Genomic DNA, 26,635 nt, shown 5'->3' on the forward strand with positions numbered 1-26,635 from the left:
AGCAGATCTGAAAGCAGCTGTTTGTATCCTTGTATTTCAGAAGAAAAAATTATATTTTTCTGAAAAGTTAAATAATGGATATTGTGCCTGGATTCAATAGAGCTTCTGTGTTTTTTTTCACGGTCACCATAAAACTTAAGGAGGTAGGGTATGGCATCCATCCAAACAGGAAGGCATCCTTGTTGAGGTGGAGGGGGGGATGCTTAGGGAAAGGGAGGCAGCACACAGATGCACACAAGCAGCCCTCCAGTGCTTTCATAAGCCACAGAAGCTTAAGCTGTCTGCTTAGGAGCTGTGTTCTGACACTTTAACGATGCCGGCTGGAGCTTCCAGGAAGGGGTTTTCTCCCTATAGTCCAGCCTCTATTCCTTTCCGAGTGCTATGAAAGCTAGTGGCACATTTAAGCAATCCAGAGGAAGAAGAATCAAAAATTTGTTTACATACATAACCCAAACTTTAAGGCTCATTTGAGAGTAAAAACAGTACTACAGAGCTAATTTTGGTAGACATTTCCCCCCCTATTCTACAATTAACCCTGTTCTTACTTTGGAATTTTTTTTTTTTTTTTTTTTTTTTTTTAGAAAACAAAATACTTTAATTGCTATAGAAGATTTTCACATCACATCCCTCTTATCTATTTTTGAAGAGACTAATAATCCAAAGAGGGTGTGTTCTTTCTATCTACCTATTTATAACATGCATAATTCAGTTGGTGTCACAGTACAGCAAATCTGTTAAATTCTGATCCCTTTCTCTTAGATTCATGGTTATGGGTCTGTCAGGTTGATATGTCACACATGTTTACTTTGGTTTTATTACATACACTCTAATGAAAATGTCCATTCCTATCTTGGTTGCCATTTACATTATTTCCATGGGGTTCCGGTTGTTGTTGTTGCTCATAGAAATAAGTGGGAGGAATCTTTGTAAGATAGACAAGGTCCCCACATGTGTTTATTCTCCATCTTGTAGTTTGGACTCATAGGATATAAACCTGTAATATTTTAAGGTATTGACAATTAGTTTCTGCTTCAACAGCAGCATGTGAGTTCTCATTTCTTTCCAGCCTCTCAAACGGGATTGTCTTCGTTTTTCACCTTTTTTTTGACAGTTTAAAAGAAGTATATTTTTATCTGTATTTCTATTCACAGTTATCCAACAAGCTCATGTTGAACACTTTCTCCACTGTGACTTGCCATTGGGACTTACCTTTTGTGAAATTCTCATTTTATTTCTTGACCATCCTTTTTCTCAGTCGAGGTCTTTTCCCCCTGATCACTATTGCTTGTTGGGGCTATTGGCTATGAGTCTTCCTATCTGAGCCTCAACACAAGAATAAAATTATGAAGAGCTTCATAGGGTGTCATCTTTTAAAGAAAATGCAGAAATGTAGACGACAATGTCACAGCATTCCTGGGCCACGCTATGACACTTGCTCCTCTTAGTCCCAAGGCGAACTTCAAAAATTATATATTAAAACCCTTTTCCACTCAATGTAGGACCTGTAAGGACCTCCTTTCACAGTCTTTTTAGAAGACTTATCAACACTATATTGGTCACTTTTCTCAATGCTGTGACAACATACATGAGGAAAACATCTAACAGAGTTGCAGTCTATCTTGACTCACAGTTTAGAGGGGAGACAGTTTATCATGGCAGGGAGTGAGGTCCCAGGCACATTGTGTCTGCAGTCAGAAGGCAGAGAATGAGGAACCTTGATGCTCAGCTGGGTTCTTTCTCTTTATCCAGTCCCAAACAGCAACCCATAAAATGGTACTGCCTATGTTCAGGGTTAGTCTCTCCTCACTTAAACCTTTCTGGAAATATGCTCACACAGAGTTTCTACTGGATTTCTCATGGCAGCTGTGATCTTGCACCACAGAAGTGCTTCTGCCTCAAAAGACCAACTAAAGCCAGGCTTTCCTTTACTTGGTCCTCATCATGAGGTCTGCCTAATACTCCCAAACACATGGAACTCCAACCTCTGGCTTAATAGATGGTAGCCTTACCTATTCAGAAATGGGGAAACCCTGAGGTAGTCATATTTATCATTATATTCTTTTATTCTATTGAGTTTAACAAAGCTAGTTTTACTCTGATGTGGTAATAACATTGTCTTAACTATCCTCCTTTAAGCCTTAATTCCTTACTTTTGTGTTTAAGTCTTTAATCTGAAAAGGGTTTTATAGGTGGCACAGGAAGGAAAAGGAGATTGTCAACTTTTCCTGACACCATTCGTTGACTTCTTCAAAGATTCCTACTGTTTGTTATCCTAGTGCTCATCAAATTTCCTGTAAGCGTGCTTCTGTGTTTACACTGTTCCCCTAGGTTATTGACCATCTTGTGATGAGTAATGCTACCTTTAACACTGACGCTTTACAATAGTCTTGCCGTCTAGGAAGGGACACCTAGATCCTATGCATCTACTGAGTGTTGCCCTTTTCTAGCTACAGCTCTATTTCCCTAGTCTTCCTTTCTCCATAGCATGGCGTCCAACATAAAACACAATGCATGGTACTTATTTATCATGTCTCTACCAAAAGAATACAAATTCAATAAGAAAATAAGTTTATTTTGTTCACTGATCTGCTCTAATTAACTTATCCAGGATATTTTGCTCACGACTTAACAATGTTGAGATAATTAATAAATGGACTGATGAATGTAATGGATCCTATAGGTTCTAATTTGGAATTTGTTTTTCACTGCCTGGTGTTGACTAATTATAACGTTACTGTGGCTTCAGATGAGAACTTGATACATTTCAGACATTTTGCACAAATGTCATTCAGTCCTTAGACTATGTTAATGCCCAGAACTTCCTCATGAGTACTTATTGATAAGTGATTTGGTCTCTTTTATGTGATGGCTTTACTGTTTCTGCAGTTTTTATTTCCTTTGGGCTATTTTGTGGAGTTTGTATTTTTTCTGTAAAATTCATCCTTTTGTTTATATTTTCAGATTGATTTGTTCATTAGTGTAGTGTCACTGTTTTGTAAATAAATGCAAGGGTAAAATGCAAAAGTGGGTTCCAGAAGTCAGAGGTAGGAATGGGGGTAGGGAGAGCAGCGTATTTGTGTTCCTTATCCCAGTTCTCATTCTTTAAGCCTCGTGGCCTGATTTTATCTTCTCATTTCTCTTCATTCTCTTGACCTTTTCTCTTCTTGGGTCGCGTTGTAACTTTATAACCTATGACACTCTTTCCATCTCCAGATATTTAACTGAATGTCATTGTAGAGTCCCGTTTGCCATGGGATATATTCGCAAAAGCAAGTGCTTAGGATGCAAAGAATTTGTGACTCTTTACCACAATTACCATATTTTCTCTTGTATCCTTAGATAGTCCTTCTGTCCTTGTCTTTGTCTCCATTCCACAATGTTTATCCCTCCCCCTTTAATTTTTTTCGGATATTTGTCTGTTTTATTAGCTATACCATGATGGCTATACAGGGTTGTGGGTATATAAAGGTTGGAAAGGCCTGACCAGCGTGCTGGGAGTTTGGTCTCCCTCTGCTGTCAGTTGTCAATTCTCAGCTCATCAAGGACGCTGCTTTCCTTCTGCTCCAATGATTTGCCCTAACTCCCACCTCCGGGCAGGATGCTTTCAAAGTCAATGTTAAAGACAACGGGGCACCTGGAGCCTGCTCACGTTACACCCCTCTTTCTCACCTCGTGAATAAAACCTATGAACTCTCTTTCTCTTCTGCCTCTGCTCTAGGGAATCTAAGGCTGTGAATGTGTCACTATTCCCTGGGGTAGTCTGAGGCCTGAGCATGCGCACCGGCTGCTACCAATTGTTGCAGATCGCAGGAGTCTCGCCCTTTCTACGTTCTCCAGGGATCCCCACCCGCACCCCGGGTCCTGAGATCCTCCCCTCTCCTAGGTGGCAACTGGTTAGGTCGGGCTGGTTGGAATACCTAGGGAAATAACCCATGGAGTTCATGTCCTAGCCTCTAGCGGCGCAGGCTCGGCGTCGCCGCCCTTGTTCCCTGGTGGCTCCCGGCTTCCGAGTGAAAGCCGCTGCGAACGGCTTGAATGAAACGTGTGTGGGTTTAGTGTGTGGTAAAACCACCAGGGGATCCCGTCTCTCCACAAACCAGAAGCTCTGTTAGAAGGAGGACGAGAGGGAGGAGGCCGGAGCGAAGCGCGCGCAGTGGCTGAGCGGCTGGGAGAGGCCGGGCCACCTCCCTTGGCGACCACGCACCGCTCCGCCCGCCTGCGGCGGTTCCAGGCACCACGCTCTCCGCCGAGGCTGCGATGGTGGTGGCAGGGACAAGCTCCTGCACCCCACAGCACTGTGCACAAACCAGCAGCGCCCTCTCCTCCCTCACCCTCCACCCCACGCCTTCTCCGCCCGTGCACTACGCACAGCCGTCGGCGCCATCCCCTTGTCAACTTTGAGCTGAAGGAGCAGCAACTTTGACAGCCGCCGCGGGTTTCGAATCTGCCTTCTCCTTGGCAACAGTAGCCTAGAAAGTGGCAGGAGTTAGACCAGGCAAGAGTTTCCTCTGATCATCAGCGGTTGCCTCTGTTTGCAACGGGTTCCCTGTCATCCGGGAGTGGGATTGTGACAGACAGTCCCCTGGTGGAGGGGACTTGTTTTTCTTTTTCTCTAGAGACCTCCACTAGCTACTGGATAAAGCTGTACCAAAAGGATGTAAATAGCAGAGCAACTGTTACCAAGAAGGCAGCCACCACCCAAAGGAAGGGAGGAACGCGTGGCTTCTTCCAGGCTGCGCCCAGTCGCAACATTAGGCAACAATCAGGTGGTGTTCGCAACTTCTCAAGGTCAGCCGGGTGGATCGGCTATTTCCCTCGGAACCTTTGGATGCACAGAGCTTGGATTCGATTTGACTGCGAAATGCACAGGACGCCAAAGGTGGAAGGATTGTAGGGGGTGTGTTGGTCACCACCACCCCCAGCTCTGTTCTCTGCTCTCCCAGAAATCTTCAGCTCCCCTCCACTACCCAGTGGTGAGTATGTGACATGTGTCTAACTCTCTGCACCAAGTTTGGCAGCAGGTGTTGGTGCTAAGCGAGAGCGGGGCTCCTAGCTGAGCCCTCACCGAGCCATGCCGGCCCGGGGGGCGCCTCTCTCGCGTACATCGCGGCTGCTGCTCCTCCTGCTACTGAAGGTTTCGGTCTCTGCTGCCCTGAGCTTTGTCCCCGAGGCCAGGAATGGAACTTGTGTTGGGGAGAGCTGTTCCCCACTGATCCAAAGCCGCAGCAAGGATGCCCGGGGACCAGGAAATTCTGCGAGAGACTTTCTGCGAGTTCGTGTGCCCAGGGACAAACTGGAAGCAGAGGTGAGAGGGGCCACCTCCTGGGACCTCCCACCGGCCAGCGGCGTCAAGACAGGTGTGAGTGAAGAGGCGGCAGGTGCGGCAGCTGCTGGGCCCTTGGGTTCTCCAACCAAGCCACCTGATGCCTGGAGGTGGAAAGGTGGCCATGGTAAAGAGCCATTCGGAAATCCTACGGACCTCCAACTCTTCCTTCAGACTTCGGAGAGGGAAGAGATGAGTCCCAGGGGCGCTGGCATTCCCCGGAGCAACCAGGAGCAGAGTATGAAAACGGAATCTGAACCCAGAGATCTTTTTTACTGGCCACGGAGAACTGGACCACTCCAGGGTTCTCACCAAAAGCCTCCAGTGGGGCACGAAGGGAGGACCATTGCTCCCCCAGGCAGGGCACTACCGCAAAACGGGTCTGTAGATGACTGGGTCCCTGACCAAGGGGGTCCACGCCGTGGAAACAGCACAAGCAGGCGCATGAGACTGAAGAACCCTTTCTACCCCCTGACCCAGGAGTCCTATGGAGCCTATGCAGTCATGTGCTTATCTGTGGTGATCTTTGGGACTGGCATCATTGGGAACTTGGCAGTGATGTGCATCGTGTGTCACAATTACTACATGAGGAGCATCTCCAATTCTCTCTTGGCGAATCTGGCCTTCTGGGACTTTCTCATCATCTTCTTCTGCCTACCCCTGGTCATCTTCCATGAGCTGACCAAGAAGTGGCTTTTGGAAGATTTCTCTTGCAAGATCGTGCCCTATATTGAGGTAATACCTTCTAGCTACTGCCTGTATCTGTTCCCGGAATTACAGTAAAAGAACAGCGGCTGGATGTACCCACCTGGTGGGACCCCTTGCTTCTTTCTCTGAATATCTTCTCTTTGTCTCAGTCACTTATACATGTATGTATATGAAAGAAAGCAGCTTGGCTAAGACACCTTCGAACTCCTCTGCCCCTGGCCCGTGGGGAACAAAAGGTCCTATATATAACATGTACAACCATGCTCTGGATATGGCGATATTTCTAACAGCACCCATCAAAGAGCCCGGGGTTAAGTAGGGGCCCTCCCCTCCCACCCGTGGTTGTCCTTATTGGATCCCACTAAAGGGGGCGGGGGTCCCTTAGCATTTCTTTACTAAAGTGTTTCATTGTGGCTCCTCCGACTTCCCATCCCCCAGGGAGACTACTGAGCCTTTTCTAAACTACCAAAGCTGGAGTTATATTTTATATATAAAAGGAAATCAATCTTTCTTTTCTCAGTTGGCCTCGTGATATATTAGGAATCTCCCAAATTAGTTTAAGTTGGCTAAGCTGCCTATCCTATTTCATTTAAGTTCTTATGCCTTCCTTGTTTCTCTGTGGATCCTTCTTTACTGTTAAAAACGGTTCATTCTTCTTAATGAATTTAAACAAAAATTAGACATTAGCCCCATCCCTGGTAATCTAACATTTACAGAGTATATAACACAAATTTGCTACTACTATGACTGTGAAGATTAGGCTATTTATAAGGGGTTTACTTTTAAGATAAAAACATTTCTGAAGAAAACAGCTTCCAAACTTTGGAAATGAAAGTTATTTGAGTAAGGAAACGTTTTACAGCTTCATGTTAAAACTATTGTACCAGTCATTGCTCTGGTAGTGGGAATTTGCTCTGTAAATTGGCCTCTCTTTAAACACCAGCTCTTGGAACCTACCCAAGTATTTGGCTGCCAGTTGTGGTTTTAGCCAGCTGGGCCTTGATTTTCTCCATTCAGTCTGCTCATTTCATTTATGGAAACACAAGAAGGGAAACTGTAAATATTCCAGAGCCTCTGATCTGTCTGGCACCAGGGCCAGTTGACACTATGTTCAACATTGTCTAAGGCTTAAAACTCCAGGGTAAGTAAACAGAAAACAGTGCCTGCTTAGAAGGTCTAAAGCCAGAGATAGTCAATAAGACCCTCTGTTATTCTGTCTGGGCTCAGATGTAGGACCATCCATGGCTGTGAAATCAGCTGTTGCTACTTAAGGGGATCCAGGGCCTCTTTTGTTGCCCACCATGGAACCACTTTGAAACGCTGTCATTTATTGAGGAGACGGTTCACTTTATAATTTGAGAAGGCATAGGTAAATTATATAAAAGAATATGTGTCCATTTACAATTTTCTTTTCAAAGTAAATTTTCGTTTTGGCTTTCTCTGATTCTTGTTTTTAATAATGCAAAAGACTTAGGCAAGAAGGAGAGTTAAGAAATAAAGTGTCAAGTTCAATAGGAGAGGCACTCTGCAAGCAGGAACTGGGTTGGCTTGCCTTAGTGGGAACTGAAGGGGTTGGGCTTTCTACATTGGCCATAAAAGCAATAAAGAAGGTAGAGAAAAAGGCAAGGGAAAGAAACAAATGGCCAAAGTTACTGAAGGAAAACTACAAGTGAAAAGTGAAATTGTATCAAACAGAAGAAAGACTATAAAAACTTAGGTTAGTTTAATAAGACCTAACTTTTCTAAGTAATGGTGTTTCTTTTTCATTTAAATTTCTTTCTCACTAATTCTGAAGTTGGTATTTTGCTTTGAGTTTTCTGAAATTGGGTCTTATGTAATGGAAGCTGGTTTCAGACTTACTGTGTAGCTGAGGATGTTCTTGAACTCCTGATCACCCTGCTTCCACTTCAGGAGTATGGGGGTTACAGGTATGCTTTACCTTATCTAGTCTGAGAGGTTACAAACATATAGTAACACCTTATTCTATTTTTTCCACTTCATTACCTCATTAAGACTTTTGTGGGGGGGGGGGGAAGAAAAGGCAGGCAGTGTTGTCGAATGCCTTTAATCCCAGCACTCGGGAAGCAGAGACAGGCGGATCTCTGTGAGTTCAAGGCCATCCTGCACTACAGAGTGAGTTCCAGGAAAGGCTCAAAAGCTACACAGAGAAACCCAGGTTCCAAAAAAACCATATACAAAAAAAGGCTTTTGTGAAAGCCTCTTTTCTTGTTAGGAAAAAATCTTCCCTTTCTGTAGTTTTGCTTAGATTTTGCTATTTTTATAGCCTAAACTCTTTTCCATTATTGATACTTGATTTTATTTTTCTAGAGAAATAAATACTTGCTAGAAAATATTTACTTAAAAATAATGGTTTCTATTACACATTTTTGGATTACATACTTTTACTATTACAGTATACATGGCAATCAACATATCACTACATTTCATTCCTTTGAAATAATTTTATAATACTTTAGCATGTTCTATAAAATAATTATTGAACCATGGTGTCAGCTTCATAATTTCCATTTTCTAAATTCAGAACTCAAATACAGCATTTTTACTATTTTCAAAGAAGGAAAAAGGATTTAGTCACTCTCCCAAGTCAGATTGCTGAATGTATAGACCCTGAGATGGAGCTTTTATGTGTATGGTTTGGGGTCAGGGAGGGGATGAAGTTTGTTGGGGGCATGATCAGCTTCCACATTTGTTTGGCATTGAAGTGGAACTGGGCAGAGGGAGAATTTGAAGTTTGTTTGTGAAGTTGCCACAAAGACCTCAGCTGACACCAGGGGCCTTTCTAGTGTTAGGGTGGCAATGAAGAGAAGTACTGAATTGAGTAAGAAGGCCTTTGTAGTCTGTAATGAACCTGTCATTGGACAGAAACTGCTTTCAGCAATGGGGCATAACCTTGAGTTCAATGAATCTCTTTGGTACAGAGCAGCTCCAGAGAGGGCTGCAGTCCATGGCTATTAGACACCTATACTACATTATCCAGAGGAAGCAATGCTTCATCCCGGAAGGAAGAGTCAGGAGCAACCTGGGTAGAGGGCCACAATATCCACTACACTGGCTTTACACTTTCCAAATTAAATCAGATACAGCACTCTTGGTTCTATCTTCATTTTAATGATGAAGGAAGGGATTTAGCAAATGTACCTAGGCAGAGGTATCCAGACCCACAGACTCAACAGTCTGGGTTGCTGTTTCCTGGTTAGAAAATCATTTACAAAGCATAGTTGTATCTAAAGATTTTATTTCTACTTCTTTGCATCTTCAGAAAAATATCCCTGTATTAATTAGATAAGGAAATGTAATAAGGCCAGTTAATATCATTCAGTATGTAAACTCCATAGCTTTAGCTATTTATAAGTTTTCATCCTGTTTCTGCAAAAAATTCCATGGTTTCTAGCTGATTTATTTTTTAATTAATTAATTAATTAATTAATTAATTAATTTTTGAGCTGAGGACTGAACCCAGGGCCTTGCGTTTGGTAGGCTACCACTGAGCTAAATCCCCAACCTATTTTTTTTTAAAAAAATATAATAACCATGGCTCTGGGCTTAAAACTAATAAAAATGAAGGGCAATAGAATGGTAGGAAAATGGAGGTGGGAAAGAAGGTGGGGAAGAACTTGGGTGGATTTGGGAGCTACTGTCATCAACACATCAGTTTCAGTTGACCTGTCACATGGACACCAGGGAAAACAGTACTCAGAAAAATAGATAGAGTGTCTTCGTATGGTGGAGGCTTGGGTTTGGGTTGTAGAAGGAGAATGGTGTGAGAGTTTCCTACCATCCTAGCTACTCAAAGATGGAACATGTGATTAAAGCCAAATGATTCAGACACTGAATATGGCAAGCAGAACAGCTCTTTGCTCATTAGTTGATGGATGGAAGCCAGTCAGAGCCAGTGTGTCAGATGATCCCAGACCATTGCCAAACAATTATTTCTGTTTAGATGTTACTTATGGGTTTCAAATGATGTAAGTTCCCCTGTAGTTTAAAGGACCCACACTTTCACGGAAGGGCAAAAGTCTTCCAGTAAGTCCCAGATCATCACAGATTTTACTATTTTATTTTTCTGGAATTCCAGATTCATGTATAGAGATAAAAGGTGACTCAAGGGAACACATCTCACCAGAAATTCTGGTCAGAAATGATTTGTGATAAATCTAGAACATTTTCTCATGGAGAGAGATGGCATTTCCAATGGCTCTGGAAATATTAGTTTTAAACTATGTAAAACAAATGATTCCTTCATTGCTTTAGCTTGTACTCAACACCAATAAGTGAAGAAAGGAGGGGTAATTGGATGCTGAAGTTGGCATGGCCAATGAGTGTGCAATTCCACACAGAATTTCCTAAACCCCACATTCAAGTAATAGCACATTTATCACAGCAGATGCTAAACTTCCTTTAATGGCGGATTAGCTATTAGGTATTCTGATGGACTTTTAAGTGGAAACATGCAGTTTTATGAGCAATTTGAAAGTTGCTAATAATATTCTCTGGGAAAATGGACTCAATCTGTGAGAATGGTACTTAACAAATATTTTATGACTTCCCATTAATCCTGTTGTAATCCTTTTCTACATTTCCAGGCATGGGAAAATATTTAGCTGGAGATTCCAGCAGGAAAGATAATCAATTTCCCCAGATTGTGCTTTCCTTTGCACCTCTATCCTGGAATAGTATATGGTGAAGCTAACTGAATTTAGAGTTTAATAAATAAAGAATATAGTAGTCAAATTTCAGCTTCAAATAACTGACAAGATTGTTGTGAAAATGAGACCTTTTTGGAAGCTCATCGTTGGCACATGCACAGGAAATGTATTTTTCTTTGTTTCTCTCCTAGGATTATTTTCTGACATTAAGCTCTTAAGGTTTGTGTATAAAGCAATAGCACCTGATGACTAAGAGCAGTCTGAATAATTCATCAGTGTCTATGAGCCTTTTCCATATATGCCGTCAGGCTTCCATTGATCCACTGCATATTCATCCATTACACATTTATTAGGCTTCTCTTCAGTGAAAGGCAATGTGTCAGGAGAGATGGGAGGAGGAAAAAGTATACAACTTTCTAAAGACAAACATCACAGGTAAGCTATGGTTATTAAAGTTTTGAAAGAATGATATAATGTTTTAAAGCATAACTAATATGTATTTTAAGGAAGCATTGGGGAAGTTCTGGAATGGTCTCAGATAGACCATTCTACAATCATAATGAATTATGACCCAAAAGGGAGAAATTCAGTTGAAAACTCTGCTCCCTATAAAGTTCTTTTAAATTACATTATCACTACTAACTTAAATTCTTCCACTGCTTAGATCCATGTTGAAAAGTCATAATTATGAAAATCTTCCAATTCTTGTTTTCATAATGTCATTAACTTTCTTGATACATAAAATGAAAAAAAAATGACAAAATAAGACAGAGGAAAAAAAGGGACTAGAAATTTCTTTTAAAATAAAAAAAAATTATATAGATGCCAAAAGAGCTCTAACTATCAGTTCTGTTCATTTGTACAAACATTAACTAATTGAAATTGTATTTAGTAATGCAATAATACATTAAATTGGGTCATTTTTGATAATATCAAAACCATGCAATTGCATTCAATAGGATCTTAGAGAAAGTAAGACTGAAGACTGACAAAGGAGATACTTTGCACACTATTATAAAACTGGAAAAAGGAAGCAGAAAAATGGAGTTATAAAAGAACTGGGTTAATTTGTGGAGTGCCCACTCTGAGACTTTGAGTTCCTGAGAGGTTCCAAGGTATTCTGAATCTGTCAGCACAGTGTCTTTTAACAAAGAAAAGGAACCAACTATGACCACAAAACAAAAGTAAAAACAAAGAAAAAACCTTTTGATCTTCTGAATATAACCAAGGGTGGAGCTGTTTATGCTAATGTGTGGACCTTGATGGTGTTACAACCATATTTAATTCTGTTACTTTGGAAGCACATCTCCTGCATCAGAGTTGTAGATTATGGAAGGCAAGAGATGGACATGCATCTACACACCAAGGTTTGTCTCTGATATTGTAGTCATGTTCCCATTCTTCAAGGGTACTTCCTCATTTTATTTTTCAAGAACTTACCTGCCAAAATCCTATAATTAACTCAACCTTGTTGCCAAGACTTTCTTTTAAGTATCCTCATTAAAATATTATTCTTTGTGCCAGAAAAGATGATGTCATATGAAATTTCATGGTAGAGAATGAAATTATTACAGCTTCAAACTCTGGGGTATTTCTCTTTGCATAGTGACTATTGATTTTTGAGATCATTTCCACAAAAGACAAGCTATAATCTTAGTACCAACCTTACTATAAAGAGCTGATACTTTCTGCTTGTGAGTTTATGATTGTTTTCAATATTATTTTTTCTATATACTTGGATGGTCCTTGCCTAGGATGCCTTACTTTCATTAGGTCTATGACTCTTTTAACAGCTGCTACTTTGTTGCAAAAATAGCCTTGTCATAGGCCCCACCTTCCTGTCCTCTTACCTATTCTGTTTTATGTCTTGTCCTTTGTTCAAATATCTTTCTTACAGGACAGACAATCTGATAATTTACTTCAAGATGCCAGCATTGTAAATATTTGCCTTTTTAAAAAGAGGATGGAATAAAGAAAGGCTATTTTTTTTTCCTTGTGTAGCTTTGTGCCTTTTCTGGAACTAGCTTTATAGACCAGGCTGTCTTTGAACTCATAGAGATCTGCCTGGCTCTGCCTCCTGAGTGCTGGGATTAAAGGCATGCGCCACCAAGATTACCAATATTAGAATTTTAGTTAAAAGCTAAGAAATTTCGTGTTAAATGCTTTTTTTTTTCAGTATCATTAAAAATGGCAGAAATACTCAACTGCAAGTAATTCTGTTTTTAGTTTATGTTCACTATCATGCAAATAGATTTAAGTAACGAGAAGAGAAAGGAGTTGAAAATCTGTTGTTTATCCTTGGACACACACCCAGCTGCGATTCCAGGTCCCATTAAGTTGGGAGGAAAGCCTCATAATGGTAGCAAGAATTGTAAACTGCACTGGGAGCTTGGGAAAATGACATTTTGAAACAGTTCTCTAATTATTGGTAATAAATGTGGGATAGAAAAATTACCTTTTAAGTAGTTCATTCGAAATGGTATCTTATATCTTAAGACAAATGGTGTCAATATTGCTCCATTTTTTAAATTAATGAAAAATTGACAGATATTTAGCTGAGTAATGTTAGATAAGACTAATTTAACTTACTTTTTAATATAGAAGGAATATGTGTGCTATCGAAGTTGGAGTTGAAAGGAAACCTTAATTCAAGCTAGAAGTTGAATCAAAAAATATGGGATCAAAACAACTTTTGAAGTAATGTGTTGGTTTTAAAATAGTCTTATTTGATTTTTAGATAAAGTGGATTTTGTTCAGAACATTTGTTCAGAACCACAGCAAAATATGCAAGAGGAGGCTAACATGGCAGTCAGCAGTTGATGTCTTATGTCTACTTCTCTCATTGACATTGGAAATCACATATATGTAAAAAGGATAGGTGTGAAAGACTAACTTTGGTTTGTGCTCAATGTTGAAGTCTTAAATTAAGTATTGAAAGGGCAAGAAGCCTTCTCTTTCTGGACTTATGGTTGTGAAGAACCCTTTGATTTTGGACCTGTATGCAAACATAAGGAGCAAGGCTTATTTGTCTATTGGTAACTTTTGGTTTTAGAAACACTAATCAAAGCATGTTCCTGCCAGAGTTATCATCTGTACTCACTCTAACATGAAGACCTTTTTGATAAAGGTCATCTTATTTTCAGCAGTCTGATCAACAACAGTTCTATTGAATGTGCTCTCCCATGGTATGCAGTATCCTTTTCCTGGTGAAGTTGCCCTGAAGTGTTGCAAGGATGAAGATTATGGAAAATGCAAGAAAAAGCCAAAAGCATGCAAGTTCTAGCCATTTAGACCTTGAAAGGAAAGTACCCTGTGCTCATCCTGCCCCTTCCTGACTGGGTGTTATTCCTATAACCACTGACTTATAATAGATTGCCATTCATGGCCAAAATGAATGGGTTTTCTCAACAGTAATGCCCTTGTTCTCTAGGGTTACTTGTAAACAAAAGACGCTATATAAATAGATGCATTGAACATTTTAGATATGAAAGCAAAGTTAGAATACAGTTTTCATGACCTTGGTTAGAAATTTCCCTATTTAGTTATTTAAGCATGTAGATTCAATTTCACATGAATGAAACTGCTTAGAACTATACCGATCTTTCTCTGCAGTGGTATCAGATTCTAATAGAAGATTTAGTAAGAGATGACTTTTATTTCATAAGGATTTCTTTACTTTATGTGCTTTCTTGCATGTTTCACAACTTGCTCTCCATCTTGATAGTTCCTTCACTCTTTATTCATATTGAACTTTGGTAAAAAATGACCAATAGCTTACATAGGATCTCCACAGAACACCATTTTTTCAAAAGATTGACATGCTCTTTTATGTTTCGTTTTCATTTTATGGGTGTGAGAACCTGCATGTATTTATGCACATCTCTAGTACCTGAAGAAGCCAAATGTGGGTATCAGATTCCCTCGAAATGGAATTACAGATGGTTGTGACCTGCCATGTGTATGCTAAGAACTGAACTCAGGTTTTCTCCAAGAGCAGAAAGTGCTCTTAACCACTGAGTTAACTCTCCAGCCCCCTATGTTCTTTTGACATGGTTTTTCTAAAGATTAATTTTGTAATTAAACTGTACAATAAAATAGGTTTCAACAGGGCATCTTCCTATGTATATGTCTATATACTTTATTCTCACTCATTGTCTCCTGCTTCAGCCAGTTCCCTTTCTTCCCCTAGTGAATACCAACCTCCACTTCTTTTTGTTGTTTTGTTTTATTTGTTTGTTTGTTTTTCGAGACAGAGTTTCTCTATGTAGTTTTGGTGCCTTTTCTGGAACTCACTCTGTAGCCCAGGCTGGCCTCAAACTCACAGAAATCTGCCTGTCTCTGCCTCCCAAGTGCTGGGATTAAAGGCATGTGCCTGGCTGAATACCAACCTATGCTTTCTTATCACATTCATTCTATTATTCTGTTTCCCAACTCCCTTAAGATGACTTCCTCCCATCTTATGACCCTTTTCTAACTTCATAACCTATAGACATACATAACACACACACATGCTTGTATATACTCACATATAGAATTTTAAATCTATGTTCTGCATATGAGAGAAAGCATGTGGTGTTTGGTTTTTCAAATATAACTTATTTTGCTTAACATTATCATTTCTGATTCCATTTATTTTTGTTTGGCGTTTTCTTTATGGTTGCATAAAACTTCATTGTGTACAACATTTTTTAGTCTATTCTTTCTCTGATAAAAGTCTAGACTGGTCATTTCCTGGCTATTACTAAAATGCAAAACTAAACATATATATTCGGATATCTATGTGGGAGCTGACTTGGATTTTATGACTGTATGTCAAAGAGTACCATAGCTGGACTTTATAGTATTTTTTTCAGTTTGTATTTTTGAGGAATCTTCATACTGATTTCCTGGCTTTACATGTGTAAGTTCTTGCCAGCACTGAATGAAGTTCCCTTTCCACTCACACTCTTGCCACATTTGTTGTCTCCCCGCCTCTTTTCCCTCTGACTGGGGTACAAGGAATCTCAAGGAAGTTTTCATTTGCATTTCACCAATGGCTAAGCATGGCACACCTTTTAAAAATATCTATTGATTGTTATTTCTTCAAGAACTATCAATTCAGTCCATTAGCTCATCTATTGCTTGAATAATTTTTCAGTGTTTAGTATTTTCAATTCTTTATATACCTTGAATATTAACCCTTGTCTGATGTACATTTGGTAAAACACCTTTCCCTATTTTGTAGACTGTATTTTTTCTCCTGTTTTCTTTTTAACCTCTGTAGAGGATGCTTTTAACTTCATGAAACTTCATCTGTAAACTCTGAGGATTGTTCCTATGTTTTTGAAGTCCTCTCATAGGTGTTAGGGAAGCTCTCTGCAAGGTTTAACATTCGCTGAACTATATTCTTGAGCAATACAGACAATGCATCCTGTTATATCTTGAATTATAAAGTGTGCCTTCTACTGTTAGCACTGTGATTACTGTTTCAACTTGTTCTGTTGTATATATATTTAAAATAGGAAACCATTGACCTTCAGAATCAACTTGTGATTGAAAGAGAAATCCTTTTTCCTTTTTATGCAAGAGCATTTCATGATGAGTCTTTCCTTAAAGACATTGTATCCATACCTTGTTGATGTAACTAACTCCTCAGTGGTGTAACATGGCTGTCTTAAATTGGTTGTCAACAAGGCTGACCAGAAATTTGGGACTCATGGTATCATAAACATAAATTCCCCCAGAAAAACAGGACATTTAATAGTTGGAGCCTATCTATGAGTTTCATAATCATTCAATTGAGTTTCTTTAGTTAAGTCTTGCCAGTGATAAGGGATTTCCCAAAGAACATTGCAGTTTCTAGGCAGGGGACTATATTTGTGTTGTTTCGTTATGAAGTATCTGTATTGATTTGGTTAGCTTCTATAATGAAATTTAGATGCAAGCTCTATAAGCCATTCCTTAAGTGAAGCCAGTGGCATTATAGCTTAAAAATTCTCTATATTGCTTATGCTTCTTTTATTTCTTTCCTCTAGTATGACTTCCCAGAGTCCACAGTTGACACTACCCTTCTTCTTATCAAAGAGGGTCAAGGGGAAGATGATAACTCGTCTCTCCTGGTATTAGATCTGAATTGAACTATTTGGGTCATTAGTGCATACGAATTCTACCCTAACTACAATTAGGAATAAAACTTTTCATATGAATTCAAATTGGAGTCCAGTTTGGGTTAGTAAAACATTTAAAATATAAAATACCATGTAACTTTTCTAATGAGTGACTTCAATCTGGAGTATTCCTCCTCAAGCACTTAATAAATCTTCAAATTGGCAAATGTTATGAAAGCACCAGCTTCATCTCTAAAATATACCAGCATGTAAGAGAAAAGTCGAGTAACCATTCAGACATTAAATGGTCCTGTTAATGATGAAAGTGCAGATGAAGTGATGACCTCTGTTCTGAGCTATTATTTTCCTAAAGAAGAGAAAATCTTTTCAACTTTATGAGGGTCACTGTACATGCCAGGACCAACAAAAAGCATATTGAGAGCTAAATTCTGGGTGGTAATCAGGGTCTTTTGACTTCATCCTTTCAGCTTACCAAATTGAATGAAAGCTTTAAGGTAAAATTCATGACTCTCTCGATTGTTAGCATGTAATTTGAAAAGGCCAATTCCAATTTAATGGCTTAAGTTTCACATTGGTGTTATTTTCCAAGACGTAGACCATTACCTTTGAAAATGTATAATATAGAAAGTTTTATCATTCTGTCAGCTTAGAAAGCCACTTGGACATCTGTAGCCATTTCCTTAAGGGATATTTGGAACTTACTCTTCTCTTCCCATCCCCTTGAGTTCACACCTCAAGTGGATTCTAAAAAACATGGATCTATCCCAGAGTAAGGGTAGTCAAAGGAAACATGCTATAAATTGTGTAAAGTCAAGTCTATCCATCCAGTAGAGCCATTCCATACACAAGCCTACTTGCAGGATAGATAGCAGCAGGTAGGAGGTAACAAAGAAATTAAACTGTTGGTTTGAAGCCACTTGATGACAAAATATATGTCTTGTTTACTTTGATTTTTGCCAGGAAGCATGATATAACATGTATTGTTTTATAGGTATGTGTGTATACTTACATTTGTATCTATGCATGTGTGTGTGTGTGTGTGTGTGTGTGTGTGTGTGTGTGTGTGTGCCTGTGTGTGTGGACAAGTACTCATTTTTATAGTATTGAACTAATAAAACATTAACATATCTTTGCTACTAAAAATAGAATTCAATAAATCCACAATGATGCTGAAATTTTGACAGTCACATTGTATGTTTAATTAAGGAGAGTTACCCTTAAGCCCATACTTTGGTACTGTATCTACAGCATCCCTGTGTCAATTCTCAGACTTGAACTATTGCTGCATCCCTGTCGCTTGGAGCCATGTTGCAGATGGCTACAGCTCTCTGAAGCCTCCCTACACTGGATGATGACAGTGTAGGAGCTGAAGGAGCTTTATTGTTGCTCCTCTGGGATACAGAGAACAGCAGGACATTGTTGTTTGAAAGAAAGATCTTTGAGATTTTTATTTTGATTCTGTTTCCTTTTCTGAATTTTGCTACCAATCCTGTAATGACTTGTTTCCCCAGTATTTAAAACTCTCTTCTTCTAGCTTTCCTCTACCCTCAAAAAATAGTCTTATATATTGAAAATGTTTATCACTTCTGCTTTTGTTGCTGTTAATTATTTCCCCCCCCCCCCCATTCCATTTAATTTATAAGAGACTACATATCACTCATTCCATCTCAGGGTGTTGCACCAAAGAACTATCTATCTCAGCCAACACCTGACAGCTTTCCTTCCAAGAGCATGCTTCACAGTGGTTTTAGCCATCAGATATGGTCATTACATGCAGAAGATCCAGAGTTCATAATACAGTTTTATAATTGCATATAATTGTACCATTCAGCTTCATAGAATTTTTAATAAGCACTAGGTAAACAAGTGTATTTAAAATTGAGATAGTGATCTTTTCATGTTATCTTAACATTTAGGCACTTTTAATTACATGGGTAGATTTTATATATGAGTATGCAGAAACTGGGCCAGTGCTCCTTATTCTGATGATTTTTATCAATTTGTCTCTGAGATAAACAGCTAAATCTTTACATGTGCTGAAGCCTCCTATAAATAGTCTGGGGAGTTACTTAGCAGAGCCTTTTCACATTTCTTTTTCTCTCACATCATAAAATTTAGTGCATGAGTGAATTTTCAGAAAATATCTGAAGTAATAAGGCTGCATGTGGTGACAGCAGGGGAGCACCGGGGTCTAAAACTGACATTTGGGTTGCAGTTGCTGTTGGCAACTACATTTCAAGGGCTATCAGCATTTGGGATAGCACAGCTTTCCCCACTGTCTCCTTCAATAACTCTTCTTGATGCTCTTGTGACCTTTCTGGGTTCAAGGTATTTCTGCTGGGTCTCAGCTGTAGAGTATGCTATCAGAGAGAAGAATGATTGTAAACAAGAACTTGATAGAGGCACTATGGATTTTGTACATGAAAACTAGAATGATCTCTCAAGACAACTACAGAAGAAGATGGATGCATTGGGATTCTAACCTGATACTGAAGCTTTGAGAATATGTTGGACTATCTTCCAGTCAATTTACAGTAAAAGAATTAAGGAGCAAAGAGTTGGAGCACACATAAATTTTGCTTAAAATTTGTCCTGATATTTGTTGTGAGGTGAACTGTATGGCGCCTTGGAACCATTTTGCGTTTTTTTTTTTTTTTTTCTCTAGACAAGGAGCATGTTCTCATTAAGAGGCAGCTTCTACAGTCTCTGTAGCTGGCAGTCTACCACTCCCATTTATTACTCATCTTCCCATAATGCATTTGCTCTTACTTCTTATGAAATGCTCTGTAACTGACTCAGAGTTAGACACTAGCACTTGGAATATGTGGTTGAGAGTTTAGAACTCTCTAAACTAGTAATTAGAATAAGGGAAAGAATGTGCTATCCATGGTACATTGTGTGTTCTTTGCAAGTAATGAAAGAGATCCAGTAGGTGTGCTGAGCCTCTAAGAGACTGCATCTTCTCGGTCTCTGGTCTCTGTATGACTGAGAATCCTTTTATCACAAGCACTATTCATCATTTTAAAAAGATTTTTCAGCATAAAGAAAACCCAGGGGCTGCATATTTGTGCATGGAGTCTGATTATTAGCAACAGTGATGACAGGGAACCATGCATTAAAAAGTCTCCATAGAGAGACAACATGGAGACTCTTGGGAGGATTGGCTGATACCTGAGCATCCAAGGGTTTATTCATTTTACATTATTAAAGGAAACAAATCAAAACACATCAAAACCTTAAATACAAATACAAAATTTAAAAAATCTGTAAAGTACTGTAATTGCCACATGATATTGTTTGATGGAGGACTTTAGATAATAATAATCCCTCTTAAAATTCCTTCCATGTGTGGTTACTGACATAAAAAAAATGCCAAACTAGAAAACAATAATGGAATGTGGACCTCAGTTGCAGAATTGTTTATCATTTGAAGCAGAAATGAGAAGCAAATATACATCAAGAGGAATGACTCATCATTGTAAAAGTTAATTTTAATCTTTTTTATTTATTTCTAAATTGTTTGAGAAACTTATACATGAGCATCTACATTGCTCTTGACTCTCTGCCTCCCTCCAATCCTTCCTATATTAGAAAGTTAATATTTATGAGGTGGCTTTTCATTTTCCCTACTATGAAAGATGGATGTTTCTGATATGGATATTTGGGAGAATTTTGCAAAGAACTTTAAGAATTATGGCCCTAAGCTCAATCGGAAGCTCTTTATCTGGCTTGCTTAGAGCTCTGTTGTAATTTTTTTCTTGCCTTTTGCTTTTCATGCAGTTAAAATGTTATTATGTCCCATTTTAAGATTATTCTCACCATTAATAATAAGAGTAGTCATGACATAGGTGATGACAATATTTTATATATTTTATATTGAAGCTTAGGGAAGCTGTGACATGTATGGGGAGAAGAAAGCATATTGGGTAGAACATACAAAGCATGTCGGCATAGCTCTGGGGACATCAGCAGCTTGAATGTGGCAGATAAACAACAAATGTCAGAGTATTATAATGGTTTTGCCATCATGATCCCATTGGGTTCTAAAAAACTCATGCTAACATTATACTTTTAATTTCCTTGCTCTTGTTTTTTTTTTTTTTTTTTTTTTTTTTTTTTTTTTTTTTTTTTTTGAGACAGGGTTTCTCTGTGTAGTTTTAGTACCTGTCCTGAAGCTTGCTCTATAGACCAGGCTGACATTGAACTCACAGAGGTCTGCCTGGGTCTGTCTCCTGAGTGCTGGGATTAAAGGCATGTGACACTACTTCCCAGCTTATAACTATATTTTAAAACATTCTCATCAACAGGCATGGGAAAAATTGCACTTAACTCTTTTTCTGGGGCAAAGCCCAAAGCATTTCATCTATCTGAAGACTTTCTTTCTAAAGCATCATTAACTTTTAAAAATTTATTGTTCTTGTTTAAATGTATAAGAAGTTGCCACATTCATTAAACTCTAAATTGTTTACATTTCCCAACAAGTATCTAGGTAAATTTTGTTTCAGGTGATGATAGTGTTGAACTTGTGACTTGGGATTACTCTATCACTCTTGAGTGACTGTGAAATTGAGGAACAGCTGCTTGTTCCCATCTAAATCTTTAGTATCAAGCACAGTGCTTGACTATATGTTGGTATCAACAAATATGTACATGCATTGGTTGTGTATTTCCATGCTTCACTAGAATATGTGTGATACATAAGGAATATTTTAGAGACAAGTGACAGCCTGGGTCTTTGTTCTTTTTGCATTGCTGTGACCAAAACTTTTTGACAGAAATGATTAGGAAAGGACTTATGGTTTCATAGGTTTATCCTTAGTTGTTTGGGCAAAATATCACAGTGGATGCTTAAGCAGAGCATCATTGTTGTGGGGAGCCAATGTGGAGGCTTGGGGAGAGCATCCTTATTTCACCTCTTGACAGATTGAATCAAAGAAAGAAATGTTAAGGAAGCATCTAGATGAGATAAAGCTCTAAGGACTTTCCCTCCAGTGACTTGCCCTCCCCCAAGAAGGTCCTTCCTCTCACCTTTCACCACCTGCCAACAAAGCCATCACATTATGAGCCCATCTAGGGTTCAATGCATCATTAAGTTAGAGTCCTCTGAACTGTCTGAATACAGACACAACCATATGTGTGCTTCCTGGGTCATGTTGGGTATTTCTTACCCATCCAAGTTGGCACTCAAAATTAATTGTCACATTATATTAAAATTGGGAACATGTATTCCTGGAAAAGCCTTGATGTGAATGACAGGAATATGTTTCTGATTAAGCTTCAACTATTGACTTACTTGGATATCTGACCATAAGCACACAAGAGCAGTGAATTTTGGATGTGATATCCTATCTGTCAAATGCTTTCCTAATATGAGTATTTCCTGTGGTTAGACCAAGACACCTTTTTTGGCTTTTTTATGTGTTTTCTTGTGGTTATTTTATGTGTATTTTTGCCTCATTTAAGCATTTCATATTTCTTTACATTTAATGGATGTCTGCATTTGAGTATACTTTTTCATGACTAATGTAATTTTTTTTTATTCTGTGCACATGAACCCAAAGAGGTAGTTGTATTTTGTATATTGTGATTTTGATTTTGTTAAAACATATTTCCTTTATGTGATTTCTCTGAGCCATTCGAGAGAGGTTTTATACTTGTCTCTATCAGGAATCTTTAATGATTTTAAATTCCATTTTTAATTTTTCCATCCAACACAGTTAGTGCAAATTCTAGCCTTCGTGTCATGTAAGTTGAACTCTTGGTTTCAATTTGACAACCTCACACCACCAGCAACAACAATTTACCCTGATTCCCATGATGCCCATGTAATCATGTAGTTAAGTTTCTCCAATGTCTGTAGTTTCCCCAGCTTTACACCCTTAAAGGTGTCAATATTGGAGGAATTCCAAACTCATAAAACTCATTGCTACAATCCTTACCTACTTTTAAAAAGAAAATTATATTGCATTTATTTATTTATTTATTTGCTTATTTATCTAGTGTGTGTACACATGTGTGCTGCAGAGTGCATATGAGCAGAAGTCAGAGTACCTCTTGTAAATGTTAGGTCTCTCCTCACAGAAAGTGGGATCTGGGGATTAATCTGAGGTCATCAGGCTTGATGGCAAGCAAATACTATGCCATCTTCTCAGCACCCTTACTTTCATTGGTCCTAAGTTTATCTTCTACCTGTGTGCATCTGGACAACTAGCACCCAGCACCAAAATTGTCTGGAAACCCCATGGAGAAAGGAGGTGTTAGTAACTGACTTGAAATTTATTTCCTCAATGATTTTGGTCACTTGGGAATTTCTCTTTCTTGTTTTCCAGGAGTTTATGCCTTAGAAAAGATCAGAAAAGGATCTTTTATTTTGTGTTTAGAAAACATTGGTGGACTATATCTAGTCAAGGAGCTTGTGATAAACAGTCAACTCAGAAATACTGTCTGTGTGAGGCAATCCTGAGTCCACCTGGGAAAACATGACCATCCTTTGAAGTAATAAAAAAAACGAGACATAAGCAAGTCTCTGTTATTTATCTAGATGTCCTGATGGCTGGCATTTTCACAGGGACTGCAATTTTTCCAGCCTCCAGAGGTTCTTATCTGTGGCAGAAAAATCACACAGGACTTGCTGACCTTTATAGACTATAGAGAGCTCCCAGCTCTCCTACTACAGCTTCTTGGTGTGTGTGTGTGCGTGTGTGTGTGTGTGTGTGTGTGTGTGTGTCCAGAAATACTACACTTTTTCTTTTTATTATGCTCAAATAATTTATCTAAGCGATTGGTCCAGTTTCTCCCTTCCCTTCCCAGTCTTCTTGTTCTTCCCCTGCTTTCAGCTCCCCAACTCCAGTTCTCTGTCTGCCCTGCCCTGTTCCTCCTTCTCCTCCGTTGTCCTTCCTTCTCTTCCTCCCTCTCCTCCTCTCCCATGCTTTCTTCTACTTTGCCCTCCCCCTCACTGCCCCTGCTGTCCTTTCCCTCCTCATTTTTTTTTTTTTTTAACTTTATCTTCCAGTGCTATGATCTCTCAGAACCTGCGCCTTCTGTCTCCCCCACAGGTGGCTTCTCTGGGCGTCACTACTTTCACCTTATGTGCACTGTGCATAGATCGCTTCCGGGCTGCCACCAACGTCCAGATGTACTATGAAATGATCGAAAACTGTTCTTCTACCACTGCCAAACTTGCAGTTATCTGGGTTGGCGCTTTGCTGTTGGCGCTTCCAGAAGTTGTCCTCCGCCAGCTGAGCAAGGAGGATTTGGGCTTTAGTGGCCAGGCTCCTGCAGAACGGTGTGTCATAAAGATCTCTCCTGATTTGCCGGATACCATCTATGTTCTGGCCCTCACGTATGATGGCGCGAGGCTCTGGTGGTATTTTGGCTGCTACTTTTGTCTGCCCACACTTTTCACTATCACCTGCTCTCTAGTGACTGCGCGGAAGATCCGCAAAGCAGAGAAGGCCAGTACCCGTGGGAACAAGCGGCAGATCCATCTGGAGAGCCAAATGAACTGCACGGTGGTGGCCCTGACCATTTTATATGGGTTTTGCATCATCCCTGAGAATATCTGCAACATCGTCACGGCCTACATGGCCACGGGCGTTTCACAGCAGACCATGGACCTCCTCAACATCATCAGCCAGTTCCTCTTGTTCTTCAAGTCCTGTGTCACCCCTGTGCTCCTTTTCTGCCTCTGCAGACCCTTCAGCAGGGCCTTCATGGAGTGCTGCTGCTGCTGCTGTGAGGAGTGCATCCAGAAGTCTTCCACAGTGACCAGTGATGACAATGACAATGAGTATACCACGGAGTTGGAGCTGTCGCCCTTCAGCACGATCCGCAGGGAGATGTCCACCTTTGCTTCCGTGGGGACCCACTGCTGAAGCACCCGGCTTGGTTAGCTCGGAGTTCTTCAATTTTCATATCCTGTGAAAATTTTTACTCTGTATTTTTTTTCCTTACAGGGGAACGATGCAAACATTTTGAAAAGCAAGTAGAGGGAGACCTATTAACTACTCTAGAACTGATTTTGCAAATTAATATTTGTGCTCTGGGAAAAAATATTTCTATTTAGTTATGTAAGAAGAAGGTGGCCAACAGTCTCATCATTTTTCCTGCTATGGTGCTAATATTTTATTTAAAAGTTACTGCACCTTAACAATATTAATTGTTGGATTTCTTTCTTTCTTTCTTTAAAAACGTAATCATTGTATATCGAAGGTGGGCTTGTGATTTTGTTATTTTGTGTTTGAGTTGTGATTGAAAGTACATTGTATCTGAGATGATTTGTACTTCCAGCCATGCAAAGTAGCACCAAATAAACTCCCCATCCTTCTTTAACATGACTGTCAATCTACTTTTAACCAAGACTCAATAAATCTTTTAATTGCCTTAAACACACAGTTACTAGTCCGATGCACAATTTGAAACTGGCCTTATTGTTTTATAATTATATCTTCCTTTAAGGCAGGTAATCATTATGTTATAAAGATGTTTTCCAAATAATACTATTGATATGCATAACTCATAAGACTATATTGTACATTAAAATGAAACTGTATTTTTTTAACATTCACACATAGCTGTAAAATCACCTCTGAATATTTTTAAAAAATACGAAAGACAGAAGAGTAGGTGGAGAACTCTTTTTCCTTCTATAGATCTATTTTTAATCCACCTTTGAACTGGCACATGGAGGGACAGGTTCTCCCCTGAGGAATTATGGGCAGATCAAGAATGGGAAACAGTGTGCTTGTCATCTGATTTCCACTGAACAATAGCCTCTGAAGTTCTGTGGCTCATATGTGAAGTACTCTGAATTCTAATACTCCATCTTAACTCTTTTATTTTTTAATTTTTTTGAGAATTTCATAGAGTACTTTATTTAAACTATTTCCAACCCTTCCTTCCCCTTCCAGCTCTTCCCATTTGACTCCCTCAAATTTAAACTTTATAAAAATGAACCTAACTAAATCTCTGTGATTTGAGTTTTTTATGTGGAATGAAAGTAAGCCAAATATATATATATATATATACACTACAGTATACAAACATTCAAATACTTCCTTTAATGGATGTTCAATAAATTCCCCCATCCCCAAACCTGCCCATTCAGTTTATTGAGTCACACGGTGCTTGGCATATAGGTCACATATCTAGATGAGATGGCAGACTCTGGCCTGGAAACAAAGTAATTTTTTTTTAAACTCCAAGAGAAGATGGGTTATTGAATGCCAGTGCCTTCAGCAAAACAAAAGGGTTAGGAGCCCAATTGTCTGGAAAGTGTTCTTCTGCTCAGTTTCTGTGCTTTTCAGCATGACAGAATCAGTGCCCATCTACTAGAAGGTAACTTGATGTTATTGAAGCCACTGATATGCAGTAGTAGATTTGACAAAAGCCATCATTTTTCTCTTATCTTCTCCTTTCCCCAGTTCAATTCTCCAGATGAGATTATTTCCCACACTGTCCATGGAATTAAGGGAGGATTAAAACAAGGGATAATTGTCTTCTGACAACTGTGGAAGGTCTTTGGGAAATTTCTCAAGGAGACATCTGATGACATCTGGGCTTTGGTTGGAGAGCAGGTTGACAACTGATTCCACAGTACCTCTCTCAACACAGGTGGCTTCAGAACCAAGAACCCCATTTCATAAAAGCCTCTATACTACTGCATGTGGTACTTTTGAGTACAACTCATTCTCAGACTGGTCAAAAAACCAAGGAGAGGTGGATGTGTCTAAAGAACCAAGAGAAAATATGAATGAGTACAATAAGAACTTAGGGCTTATGGGTGGTGGACACAATGGGTAAAGTTCTATAACCATTAACAGGAAAGATGG

The 26,635-nt window shown here is 39.3% G+C and overlaps 1 protein-coding gene across 1 annotated transcript; it reads left to right on the plus strand.

Moving 5' to 3' along the window:
* Positions 1 to 4,113: 4,113 nt before the first annotated feature.
* Positions 4,114 to 25,412, plus strand: Gpr37 (G protein-coupled receptor 37). The gene is made up of 2 exons (XM_036180939.1): positions 4,114 to 6,058; positions 23,861 to 25,412. Exons 1-2 carry the CDS (start codon positions 5,072 to 5,074, stop codon positions 24,677 to 24,679), a joined length of 1,806 nt encoding a protein of 601 aa, XP_036036832.1. The 5' UTR covers positions 4,114 to 5,071; the 3' UTR covers positions 24,680 to 25,412.
* Positions 25,413 to 26,635: the final 1,223 nt, after the last annotated feature.

Source organism: Onychomys torridus, chromosome 3 (genome assembly GCF_903995425.1).
Source record: "Onychomys torridus chromosome 3, mOncTor1.1, whole genome shotgun sequence".
In the NCBI taxonomy this organism is placed as follows: Eukaryota; Metazoa; Chordata; class Mammalia; order Rodentia; family Cricetidae; genus Onychomys; species Onychomys torridus.